Source organism: Tinamus guttatus, unplaced genomic scaffold, assembly GCF_059628265.1.
Source record: "Tinamus guttatus ecotype Peru unplaced genomic scaffold, ASM5962826v1 Tinamus_guttatus_pri_ptg000226l, whole genome shotgun sequence".
Lineage (NCBI taxonomy): Eukaryota > Metazoa > Chordata > Aves > Tinamiformes > Tinamidae > Tinamus > Tinamus guttatus.
The window spans coordinates 1,490,441-1,503,991 of NW_028288760.1; the positions used below are offsets into that span (position 1 = coordinate 1,490,441).

Genomic DNA, 13,551 nt, shown 5'->3' on the forward strand with positions numbered 1-13,551 from the left:
CCGCTGAGGTTTGCGACGTTGTTCTTGCAGTTCATTCCCCTGTCACCCGCATGCAGAGCATGTGTCTCTTAACTTGCCCGTAAGAATTAAGGGAAGAGATAATCAGCAGGGAAAAACAGGAGCAAAAACTCCTTGTACTTGATCAGCATGGGGAGGGGGGGATGCTTGGGTTATATTTTTAAGGCAACACCTCAGAGAAAATCATGAACTCGTGCACCGAGTTCACTTTCTGCTCTTAATTCCAAAGCAGACAGTTGTTACTCAGTGTTGCCTCTTTATTTCAATAGAGTGTTAATCCAATTGGAAAAAAAAAAAAGAATCAGCTAAGTCAAGATACAATCTAATTTTGTGTTTTTAATACTCTGGCTATCAGCCCCTTGTGATTGCCGAGTACTCTTCAAAGAAATCAAAGTGCATCGATTCTATTTGTTCCCACGAACTGCAGTTTCTTAATAAGAACGGGTGGAGATTTATCTTCTAAGGACCAAACCAAATCAAGCAGAGCGAAACCTCTCATTCCAAAAACCTTTCCCTTCCCCGTTTGCGATATGCCAGCCTATTTTAGAGCAACCTGGTGCAACTATTTCTGCAAAGGAACTGTAGCGTGCCGCTCTTGGCACCGCCGACTTCACAGGGAACCCGCATGATTGACTGTCTGCAAATACATTTTCAGGCAAATTTTTATTTCCCTGGGAATCTATGACATTTAGCAAGCATAACAAGAAACTAATAGATATTATAGATCCATTCTTCCTTGGGTTTTCCCTGACAGCCATTCAAGTGCAAAATGTAATTTTTAAGGCTATGAAAATAGATCCATAAACTTAACAGCACTTGAGTCCTCATTAAAACAACCCAGTTTGTTTTATACACAATACTGAAGTCTCACCCACTCTCTTATCAGGCAGTTGGCTGTGACCAATTTGATGTAATAATTAGGAACTGACTTATTATAACTGAAAAGACAGCTCTGATGTCAGCGGGACTTAAAAACACTCTGTGTCACACCGTTTTATTATTTTTACTACATTTACTCATAATGTAAAAATAGCAGCCAGACTATTCTTTCTCGGGAAGTTTATTCAGGTCCAATGCAGCTATAATAGGTTGTTCTTTGAGAGCTCGAAATGAAGCATGAGAGATGGGTTCCCTCCTCTGAACTCATTCATCTCCATCAGAAATCTTTCAGCCAAAAAGGGGGGGAAAGGGGACATGGCAGCACAGCCATATGAGCCCCCCTAACATGGATCAATGCATCCGTTAACCCGGAGTTTCACATGGTAAAGGAGCTTTATGAGAAAGCATCTGCTGCACACGCGGCTGAAGCCGCCGTCTCTGAATTCTAGACAAAAAAGTTGAGGAATCAAATGAAAAAGGAATTATCCAGAGCTGAATTTCTGTTCTGGTTATACACCTCCCACCTTCTCTTATGAGATCTGTCTCTCCTGGATCTAATGCTGATGGATGGCTCAAGTTTGCTTTCCCTCTTCCTTGTCATTTTGTTTTGGAATTACTTAAGATTTTTATAGCTCTATTGGAAAAAAGACAAAATTGCAGAAATGTTGCTTTAACCTGAAATGAATACCGGGGAGGTCATTGCTCTTTGTGTATTAGGTGAACCTTAGATGTTATTAGTACTTTAAATTGTTTTTTATTAAACGTTATTGTTCAGATAAATCATATATGGGGCTGCTGGACAATGTATCTGTCTCCCCAGCTGTCTTATTTATTTGCTTATCTTTTTAAGACTATCAATTTGTCTGTCTGTTGCTGGCCTGTGTCTGCATATTCTCCATCTCCTAATGACCTATTGTTCCTTCTTGATATTATTTAAAGACCCATTAGAGCTATTGCTGTCCAGCTGCTGTTAAGAAAAACAGAGCCACTAAGCAGGACAGCGCTCCCACCAGCCTCCCAAACAACAGCTCGGCCATAAGCATCTTACTATGGATTTCTTTTTATTAAAGTTGTACATCTCCCTCTTGCAAAAGCCCGACCGAGGTCTGTGCTTGTCCTCGGAGACCGGAGCCTGCGTGTGCCAACCACCCCCTGCTTTGTTCCCACTAATTCCTCTTCCAATCTTTTGCAGGTGCCTCCTGCTAACGAAGTCCCCCTCGTCCCCACCATGAGAAGGGATCGAGCCCTCCGGTAGCAGCAGGGTCGGAGCCAAAGACTTGGGGAACTTGCTGCTAAGTTGCCCGAAGACACCGGCGGACAGAGATCACCTTATGCGAAGGCGCAGGAGAAGCGAGCGAGGCTGATGCCGCTCGCATCAACCAAGTGACCACAAAAGAGCCGGCTCAGAGCCCCTGCAGGTGCTGCCACCCAACGCACTAACATCGATGCAACCACCCCCGGCAAGGCGGGAGGTCTAGCTCCAAAGAACCTCTCTTGCCAGAGCTGTATCGATGAGCAGATGCTATATTTATTCTATGAATTAATGCTCAAAAAAACCCCAATAATTATTTAAGGCAGACCACAGGTTAAAGCACTCCCCACGGCAACGCATTTGCACCAGATGAGAAGGTTGCAGAAAACCTGATCCAGCACCATCTTGCAGCCTCTTCAATTTACTCCTATCAAATTTCATCAGCGACTCAGAACTTGATCTTTTCTATTGATTGACTGGAGTCACCTCTAGATATTTTCATGCTGATTTGGAAGACCTCTCATACAACAAAGGGAAGGATGAGGTTAAGGAAGACTTTGGACCACTGATCTGCAATTCTAGCCCAAACTTTCCAAGTCAAGTGATTTGCAAAGTTGGCTTCTGCCTCGAGAGCAGCTTTCCGTGTCCGAACACCACGTGGAAAGCGGGATCATTCCTGTCATCACCTGGATCTCCTTAGACTGGATCACTTTAGATGAGGAGTTTCCATGCTGATCCTGAGAGCAACCCCTAGCCCAGTAGCTGCCTTTCTCGGGACTCTCGGAGCTCTCCTTGCCCGGGGCCCCGGCCTGCGGTGCCAGCTGCCATGTCCTACCTGGTGGCTCTCCTTTTGCACTGGCTGCCCCTGGCCATGGGGCAGTATGACATTTGCAAGTCCTGGGTGACCACAGACGATGGCCCGTCATGGGAGTTCTACGCCTGCCAGCCCAAGGCCATGCGCATGAAGGATTACGTGACGGTCAGAGTGGATCCAGCGGGAATCACTTGCGGGGACCCACCTGAGAGGTTCTGCACTCACGTGAGTATTGCCCTCCTTGGCCGAGATGTTGTGACGGGCTTTGCTGTGGGTGGTCAGACACTGAGCACCCTGCTGAGATGAAGGACATCTCAGTCTGGGGACACCTCAGCTTGTACTCTTGACCTTCCAGGGTGCAAAATGCCTTGCCTGTCTCCACGCTGTGCCTGGTAGTCCCATGTGCAGGGGATGCTGCCAACACGCTAAGGGATGGGTCAAAAGCAGCGTGGGATGGCAGAGCAATGGAAAGGCAAATGCTGGTCCGGGTGGGCAAGGTGAGATATCCCTGCGGGGACACCACCACGCTGCTCTGAGCTCACATGCTGGTTTGCTGGGATGTGTTCACTGGTCCCATCGCAAGTCAAGCGGACTCCCCACCAGGAACGCCAGCACCGGGGGCTGCCGGAGGTGGATGCATCACCCCAGCAGTACAGGAGCGAGGGGCAGGAAAGGGGAGCCCAGCATGACCCATGTTTGCATGGGAAGCAGGTTACTGACCTCCACTGGTGAGTCCCCGACACCCCTTACTTCTGAGCCTCAACGTGAAGAGGCCCTGTGGGCAGATACTTGCCCTTGTAGTTAAAATCTTTAACTTATTTTCCCTTAAATATTAATCATTGCCTTTTATTTGGTGCACCGCAAGGCTCCACAGGAGCGTTTGATTTATAATTCATGAGGCTTTACGTTGCTGAAGAGAGTCAAGGGGTCAAAACAAAGAGCAAACCAAGGTGGCTGCGAGTCGCTCTCACACGCGCTACCATGGTGGCCCAAAGCCACCTCCTGCAGGGCCAAGGACAAAGCCTGTCCCTCCCAGAAGAGTTTTCCTTAGGGTGATCCCCAAACGAGGGGCATATCTTAAGGGTTCACCAGCCTCATGGGTCATGAGAAGGGGAGTTCTCATCTGTCCAAGTGAGTAGGAGAGCAGAACAGACCCAGAGATCCCGTTGCCAGCCCTGGTCGGGGGTCTGCTGTGAAGCCAGGCCACTCTTTGAACCCGTGCCTCAGTTTCGCATCTAGAAAACACATGGCCTAGCCAACCTTGGGCTTTTCTTGGGAAATCCAAGAGGAAAAACACTGCCTTGCCAGCCAGAGAGGCCAAGTGCTCACACAGGTCAAGTCATGACACCAGCAATACCCAGTTCTGTCCAACCTACGTGGTCTCATCAGAGCCAGAGAAGATCCCCACACCTCCAGTTCCACATGCTTATCAGCTTTTCCGTTTAAGTGAATATCTGAAAGGAAAGACCAAGTCCAATACAGGCAAATTAAACAGGTAACCATTGCTAAGCCAGGCGAGGCACCCAGATTCCCAGCCACGTTGGCTGCGGAAGGGCTACAAGGTGAACACAGCTGCCCCTGGCAGGCAGGTTCCAGCTACCACTGCTGGTCTCTGGGGAAGTTATCTGCTCCTCCTCCCTTTCCAAACTTAAAGCAGCTCCCTGCGTCTCTCAATTCAGTCAATACTTAGCTTAAAATATTTCTATTCTGGGTAGCGGCAGTATTTCCTCGTCGCGTACGATTGCCAAGCGCCGTAACAAGCCCCGTACGCATCCATGAATGAGAGTTGCCCAAAAGCAGAACATGGATTTGCCGGCACGTCCCTGCCTAACCCAGGAGCAAGCCCAGCCCGGGATTCATTTTACCAGCCAGAAACAACCTTTCAGTGTAAAATCCTGGATAAATTTGCGAATGAGAAGACAAAGCAAGAACACAATAATGCAAAGTAAATTATTTTCTAGATTTGGGATGGGTTTGCAAAATCCCTGTGTATTTACCATCATCTTTTCTCCCATGTACTGGTGCTATCTCCTGGTGAGGGTTAGGGAATTTGAAAAAAGGGGTAAGTGAGGTGACAGCACCGCTGCTGGGATGGACAGGCAGCACAGCCAGTATTTGGGAATTGGGTGGTGCCTGGAAAACCCAAGCCTGCTCCCATGATGGTGGCCGTCCAGGGCCATGTCCCTAGGTGCGGTAGCAGACGATACCAATCGGGCATTTACTGAGCAGCCCCTTTGGCCAGGAGAGGCTGGAATGGGCAAGGGAAAAGGCTCTTTGCATCCCGGGGCCATTGACATGCAGACGACGGCGAGTGCAACCCGCAGGTGACGTGAGCCGCCTGCCCCATGCCAGGGACATCGATGCCGAGCATCGTTATCCCCTTCGGGTTCCAATCACAATGCGGTAGCAGGTGGGACCGCACAGGAGCCCAGCGGAGAGGAGCTCGTGGTGCTGGGCAGGACGCTGCCCGCAGGGTCTCGCTGATGGTGCCTGGGCCCAGCGGGACATCAGCACCGCTCCGACGGCCCAAGGCAAAGTTAGAGACACACAGATGTCTCCAAGGTGCAGGATGTGCTGGCGAGGGGGACAGGAGGGAGACGGGTCCCTGGCGATGCTGCTAAGGCAGGTGCAAGAGGAGGATCCTACACGAGAGCCCTGGGGGAGCCAGGACCCTGCAGAGCAGCAGCTGCCCCTGCTCCAACCCTTCGGGTACCAGGCAGGTATTGCCCATCCTGCAGGATCACCAGCTGCACTTTGTGCAATGCTTTGGGCCAGTTCTGCAGGGCCCAGGGGCATTTGTGAGGGTTATTGAAAGCATCCTCTTGCCAGTGTTCCATAGCAGTTTCGAGTCACATCTGGCTGCCCCAGATCCTTTTGCTCTTTAAAGTCGGGGGGTTGTTTTTACAATGCTTGAACCCTCTCGCGTTCGTGTCAGGGCCCCCCTGGCAGGGTCATCTGAAAAATCACATGTGCGATGCAGCCTGGCAGGGTAGAGGGGGGATACAGGAGCAGCAAGAGATGGACAAGCTGCTAAAAACCCAAACAAAGCAAAAAGTGTGACTGCAGGCTGACAAGGAAGGGATCTTTTAACCACAGGTGCTGAGGGAAGGGTAGAACTTCAAGGATCACATCCAGACCGTGGCATAAAACAGCTAAATGTGGATTTCAAGTCAGGGGATTTTCTTGAAGAAAAAGGTTGCTCATGGGTGGCCAAGTCCCCATGGGCTTGTGGGGGGCAGGTGAGAAATTCAGTGCGACTTGGCCGTGCAACCCGGCCAGACATGTCCAGGGATTGCACCCCATGTGCCCTGGCACAGCTTTGATATCGAGCGGGGACCCTGGAGAATTTCTTTTGCAAGCTTTGGTGTTTTGCATATAATAATAATAATAAAAAATAGATGTTTCTAGGGCAATCCATATACAACTGGGGAGAAAAAGGAAAAAGAAATTAAAAAAGCACACACCCAAAGCGTGCTTGCTGCTCCAAGCACATGTGCATCTCAGGAGGTTTCCAAACCCAGCAAAGAAAAGGTGGGAAACCCTGAGGTGTCGGGAAACAGTTTGGGGCTCCACAGTGGCACGATAAACCCAGCTGGGGTGCAGGAACTGACCCTGGCCAAAGGTAGCCGGGCTGGACCCAGGCGTCCAGGCGCTGCTCTGGGACACAGGGCCAAGCTCTCAGCCATATCGACGGTCAGGGGGATTTTTGCTCAGTGTCAGCACTGTTTCCTCAGCTAATAGAACTTGTTGATTTTGGCACAGGGACAGCGAGGAAGAGGCCTTATTTATTACACATTCAGCCAAATTTGATGTTAGGTTTAGCTAAGGATTCTTAGCTAAACTTTTCTAAGTGGCTTGATTTATAAGGTTTACTGTGAAGAGCTAATTTCTCTTAGGAGACCGGTGGATGCAATTGGAAAAAGCAGACAAAGAGCTGGCTACAGAAACGCTTCTCCTTCAGGTCTAGCGGCTCATCCAGCACACATCTCCTCTCAACCTCATTTGCAAACAAAGAATTAGGGGTCACCAAAACACAAATCACAGTTTTTGAAGTTGGAAGGGAAGTGGCATTGCTTGAGCAATGCTATCCAAAGCCGTTCCTAAAGATGCAGCTGGATCGAGCTGCTAAAGGATGGATCTACCCCTTGTGGTGCCCTGAGCAGAGACAGGAAGAAAAATAGAAAACCAAAACCAAGCAAACACAGGCCAGCGAGGCCGGGCAGAATGTGCACCCTTCAGCTCTATCCCATAGAAATGAGCAGAATGCGGCGAGGCCAAGCTGCTTCCAAGGGGGAGTGAATCCTCCTTCTCCACCTGGAAAAGTTCAGCTGGATCTTGCAGTGCTGAATTAGCTGCTCAGCTAATTACCATCCACTCCAGCAGTGAGACCCGGACACCACAAGTGCTCGACACTATGAGAAGTGACGGCTTTACAGAAAATGAGGGAATATGGCTCAACTTCACATGAGATTCACAGGATATCCCTGCACACTCCATAGCGATCTCCGCAAATGCCCGGATTGGGACTTGCCTCATATAAAGATGTCTAGTGCTCTGCTAACAAGAGTCGCTCTGAGGGCCGATGGAGACGGCACCGCGATACGGCCCCAGCTGGAGAGGTTTAATTGGCACTTGGAAGCTTCCCCTGCCTCAGAAGAGATGGAAAGGGACCAAGGGGCTTGTAAGGAAGGGATGATGTCCGAAGGGAAGAGCAGGCACTGATGGGAATGGCCAGAGCCTTGCACTCACTGCAAACTGCCTGCAACAGCACCCGGGAACCCGCGTCCTCCTTCCCAGCAACGCCACAGGGATTAAAGGTTACCCCGAAACCCATGCACAGGACCATGAGGCTGCCATGGGCTCGGGGCCACGTAGGTCCAACCCTTTGCTTGTCCTTGTCTCAGTGGCCATGTGGCTGTTGCGTGCAGGGGTGTCACATCCTTGTGGATGCTGCTTCTGCCTGGAGCCAACCCTACAGCGCGCAGAAAACACAACCGTGAGCCGCTTCAAGGGCAAGTCCTCAACTTGGTTTACAGCAGGAGAAATTACGGGCAAAGTGGATAGAAACCATCTCGGCTGCGTTAGCTCCTGGCTGCTAAGGGAGGTCTTGGAGGCCCCTCTGGAGAAGACCTTGCTCCCAGCCAGGATGCCTCCAGTCTGGCATCCAGTGCACAATCCAGGGTCACCGCCACACCGGGCCGGCCGACGAGGATGCCTCTTCATACACATTAAAACACGGGCACAGATAGTGCAGCTAAATACTCACCATGCAACAGCAGCGAGGGGACGTGGCCAGGGTGGCACTCGGCAGTGGCAACCTGCCTGTGGAGGCTTTTCCAGGGGGATTTGCCTCCATTCCCCTCCCTCCCCACCGCTGGCCTCCATATCCTGCCCTGCCCCCTTCCAAGCAGCCCGGCCTCTTTTGCAGAATTAAATATTAATGGGAGCGCGGCAGCCTCGCGGCGCAGCTGCCGTATCGAGCTTACGCGGCGCACAGGCTTTTAGAGAGCGGGCACTTTTCCTACTTCCTCAGCGTTTTCTGAGCCCCGAATCGATAGTGCACTTAGCACCCGGCTCGCTGCTCCATCGGGAGAGCAGACCCAGGCCCCGCGCTCCGGACAGCCAAGGAGAGCTGGATCCGAGCGGCTTCCTTTGGGGATGAGCTTCCCAGGGCCTTGGGAAGAGCAAAGCTTGGAGAGTCCCAGAGCTCCTTTGCCTCCGGAGCCGGCTCGCTGATGGCGCAGGGCGATGGTCACCCCATAAACCAAGCTTGAAAAATACAGTTGCAACGGTCACGCCAAAATCCAGGCTTGCAAAAACACAAGTAGCCGCAATGACACAGCCCCGTGGCCACCAAAACGGCCGGGGTGGCACCGCCTGCCGAGGGGATTAGCGGGTGGCCGAGGAGCCGCTGGGAGCCGCCTCCGCGGGAGGCCCGGAGCGGCCGCCTGGATGATCCGCTTACGAGAGGAATTTTCCGTGCGCGCTTAACCCTCGCTGCACCCGGAACGGGCTCCCGGGGCGCTCCCCGCCGCAGACCCGGAGCGGTGCCAGAGCCTCCGGCCTCGTGCTCGGCGGTGCCGGCGCTCCCGGCCGTCCCCACCGCTTGCTTGGCTGGAAATAATCACTGTAAATTAATTACGGCGCTCTCACCCCTCCGGTCCCTCCCAGTGTGGAAATTAACTGTCAGGAAATATCTGCAGTTCCCGGGAAATCCCGCCCCATCCACTGGCAGGTTATGGTTTAGGACCCGGAGCATGAGGTTTAATTACACCCGAATGCTATTTTTGATCAGAAAAAATGGGAATATTGCCCTGTCTTTTCATACACGTGTGTGGAGTGGCTGAGTCTGCTTGTCAGAAGGGTCCAAAATAGGCGCTAGTGTCCTGTGGACAAGTTGGTGCTTTGGCCACACAAACGCATTTCTTGGGAGAGCTGCTGCTCCTGGCTGTGTTTGGAGGGAAAATACCAAGGAAGTTCCCCGGCTCTGGATGTGCTGCCCTCGTTCAGAAGCCAGAGGCGCCCGCAGCTCCGAGCGCACAGAACAGGAGCGCCGAGGTTGGCCCTGCACCCAGCGAGGAGCACCCAGGGCTGCCTGCGCATGAGCGGTGCCAGGGCCACTAATCCTGGGATTAATCCGGGTGGATGGGGGGATTCGGCCGAGCGGAGCAGCAAAACAAATACACCCAAGTGAGCACTTGGGCTTTACTGGCACCTCGCTGCTGTGAGCGATCAAAGACAAGCAGCACGGGGAGGATGCTCTGGGAATCTCCATGCCCGACAGACCCCGGGAAGGCTGGGATGGAGCAGGGAAGGCTGTACCCGCCGCCAGGGAAAACCTCCCCAGACCCATAAATACACCCTGGTCCACTCAGGTAAACCTAGGAAGAGCCAAGATCTTTCTGCAATCTCATGTGTCCCAACCAAGAGCCAGTCTGGGGGCAGAAAAACATGACAGAAATAAGGACCCAGCAGCAGCCAACATGATCACGCATGAGAGTCAGGCCAAACTGACATCTTTAACATTTCTTCCCTCTGTTTGATTAAAAAAAAAAAAAAAGCAGCAAGATAAAAGGCCAATAAAAGGGCAAGGCCTTAGTTTAGGGATTGACCCAACCATAATAATGTCACCTAGCAGAACATGTCCCCAGAAGCAGGACAAGTTCCACAATGCTCCTGCAGCCAAGATGGGAGGACAAGAGCTCCGATAACATCTTGGACCAAGCTACGAACACTGGTACCTCATCCACTTACCTAGGGGCCTCAAATCTTTCTTTTCCTTTAACACTAGGTGTTTTTCTTCATTGTGCAGCTAGTGTTTGTAATTCCTTTTCCAGTTTCCCTTTGGCATGGAGAGCTACTAATGGCTGCAGCTTTATTTCTGCGCAGCCTTCACCATTCACAACAGATGTCTGGTTTATTTAAAATATTCAACAGCTTAATGATTAATCACGCAATTTCACCTACAAAAATATATAATTTTATGCTGGAAGGCTTAAAAACAGCATTATCCGCCAGGGGGGAAAAAAACAAAACAACTTTGTACTCTGCTCAAGAGCACTAGAAACCAGCTGGGTTTTGTCAAAGCGGGGCCCCTCGCTGTGCCCGCTCCCCTGTGCCCTCCCTCGCCAGCAAGGTGGGACAGTGTTTCTCCCGCACCGTGTCCTCCCGTGTCCTTGCTTGTCAGGCTGATATCTTGTTTCTTAGGAAATCTCTCCTCTGTGAGGAAGTTGCCACGTGCCGGTTCCGACCCTGCTCCGGCGGGATTGCCATTCCCGCACGGTGTCACCCCAGGGTGCAAGGCAAGGTCCTCATGCCAGCACAGAACCCCTGTCCGCTCCATGGTGCAGGGCACAGTTTTGGGGGTGCTGGGCCAGCAAGAGTGCTGCACCCTGGGGTGACACCAAGATGTGACACCAAATCACATCAACCCACATGGCTTCGACCAGCCATGGTCCAGAATATCTTCATGGAAGATGTTTTGAGTGCTGCAACGCAGCACATGCATCTCCAGGCACATCAAGGCTCAGGATTTCGGCTGCTCCTTCCCATCACTTGCCCTCAGCCACTCTCCTGCCTTTTGCCCCTGGGGCTTGGCTGGTTTGGGCCACAAGCTCGAGCTGAGCAAGGCCACATCGCTCTGGTGTGTGCATGTAAGAAAGAGCAATCCGAAAGAAAGAGCATGCCGGAGATCTGGAAACCTGCAGCATCTAGTTGCCGTAAGGACATTCACAACTGATTTAATAGCATGAGACTCAAAGTGAACTGTTTTATTTTAAGCTTAGTGAGACCAAGTTTGACAGGCTAATGCATTCTGACTTTTATATTGAAGACGTAAATATCTCGAGACTCTGGACAAATTCTTTGGAGGACACATGGTTTGGATAAGGAAACCAGATTCAAAAATAATACCTGGAATTGTTTCAACAGTGCTTTAACCGATCTTGCAAGGACCAACAGAGCAGCCAGAGCGTGGCCATCTGTTTCCGTTCTTCCCTGCCCTCCAAGCTGACTCCAAACCACCCCACCATTAGAAAAACGCATTGAGCACCTTGAGAAGGAAGGACACTTCAATAAGCCAAACCCCAGAAAGGAACACTTCATTTTCACAGCGGAAGCTATAAGTGACGTGACTCACTCGGTGGCTTTTGAGGCCCTCCCCACCTCTCAGCATTGTCATTTAGAGGTTATTTTCCTTTGCTTGCCCTGTAGCAATGACATGCAAATATCAAACCATATCCTGCTCCTGATTATGAGGTTGGTTAAAGACATCTTTGAGCTTGGTGGCTGCTGAGCTGGGCGGATTGACAGGTTTGGAGGTACAGGAGCGAGCAGAGCTTGTGCATCTACTGCTCCCTTTTCTCAAGCCAATGGGCAGAGTTTGGGCTCATTGGCCTCAGTGTCCCTGCAGCCTCGAGCGGCCCCGTGCCAGGTCCCGCCGGCTGATGGACCAGCCACCCACCCGGAGGCTGTTTGGCTGCTGCTTCATTGGACAGGAGGTGAAAACGGAGCTCCAGGAAGGTCTTCCCAGGCCCAACCTGTTACACCACCCGCTCCGCTGCCAGCTCGCGGTGGGACCGTGCTGCGGCGCAACATGTCACTCGGCACAGGAGACTGTGCCCAACGTCCCAGCTCCCACGGGCACGGATTTTGCTTCCTTTCCTAGCAGTGACCATGGCAAAGCCGTGCCAGGAAGCAGCTCTAGCCCCCGGCAGGGAACCGGGGCTCGTTAGCAGAGACAATAACTGCCCAGAACACGACGGGTCGGCACCGTGTATTAAATGTGTCACTGCTCTTTTTCGGAGGTGGCTGATCCCTGCTCCAGGGCAGCACGTCACAGCGCAGAGGATCCTGGCTGGCAACCTGCCCTGCTCAGCTGGGGGGGGGGATTTCCCCTTTTTTGAGGATAAAAGCAAGGGGAAACGGGCAGCAGTCAGCAGGATACTTGTGTCCTTACAGGCAGACGCTTGAGCGTACGCTGGGGTGGAAAACGGTGCAAATTTTGCCTCTCTGCACTCAGAGCCAAACCTGGCAGTGTCAAGGCTTCACCCGCTGCATCACCTCTATGGCAATTTACTTGTTTTCCACCCAGCGGCTCGAGCAGCTGTCGCGCCTGTGCCTGGGGCTCCCGCACTGCGGCCCATGGTTCATTTACAGGCCCCGTCGCCACGGCCGCAGCTCCGGGGCCACATACAGGCCGGGGCTCCCTGGGCCGCGCTCTCCTCGCCGCTCACCCAGGGGCCTCGGCCTTATTTACTGCGCACTGCCGCGAAGGCAGAATTATTTATTTCCCCTGGGCCTTGCCCGGCTCTTCAGCACCGCGGCCTCCGCACACTCCAGCCGCGCACGGCTCCGAGCCCGGCCAGGCCCCGCGGCCCTGGTGCGGATGCAGGACGGGCTCAAAGCAGCTTCCAGGGCTGCTCCTTGCCCAAGGGGTGATGGCAAAGGGCAGATTTTTCCCCAGCACCTCCAGGCACATCAGCACCTGCATCCAAAGCATGGCCTCACTCAACAGCACAGCACAAGTCCTTGCTTCCTACACCAGCTTCCCAGCTCCCATTTCCCAAGGGAGCAAACCAGGCTCCCCAGACACCACACAATTTGCCCAGCTCAGAACAAGCCTGTTTCAGAGGCTGTTGTGGCCCCTGTGTTCCCATCCCCAGGGCTTTTCCAGCCCCAGATCCAACCCAACCACACAGAACCTCCACCCCTGCAGCCACACGAACCTCCAGCTCCTGCCACAAACAAGGAGCAGCAACACACTGGGTCCCAAGCACAACACCAGCCCAGCAAGGGCACACAGCCAGAGTGAAAAACATGCAGGAAAGAGCACAGAGCCCCTCCGGGCCTCACCTTGCAACTCTGCAGTGCTCAGCACAACCAAGCTCATGTCCAGCAGCCTCCTCCTCTTCTCCATCCATCATCCTCAAGCAGCTCCAGCTCCTTTATCAGCTCCTCCCGTGCACAGGTGCTCGGCCCCTGGGGAGCTGCAGGGCCCCAGCTCCCTCCGGCCCTGCTCCTTCCCCAGCCCGTGGGGTTTGGGCTCCGAGAGGGAGGCAAAGTGACAGGAAGAAGGAAAGAAAAGTCC

At 52.6% G+C, this 13,551-nt stretch overlaps 1 protein-coding gene across 2 annotated transcripts in view; it reads left to right on the forward strand.

The window, feature by feature from the left end:
- The first annotated feature begins 2,254 nt into the window (after positions 1 to 2,254).
- Positions 2,255 to 13,551, forward strand: part of NTNG2 (netrin G2) — a 31,843-nt gene continuing 20,546 nt past the window's right edge. For both annotated transcript variants that reach the window (XM_088525283.1, XM_088525282.1), the window contains exon 1: positions 2,255 to 3,188. In XM_088525283.1, coding sequence (XP_088381409.1) covers positions 2,976 to 3,188 — 213 coding nt within the window. In that variant the 5' untranslated portion in view covers positions 2,255 to 2,975. The remainder of the gene's footprint in view (positions 3,189 to 13,551) is intronic.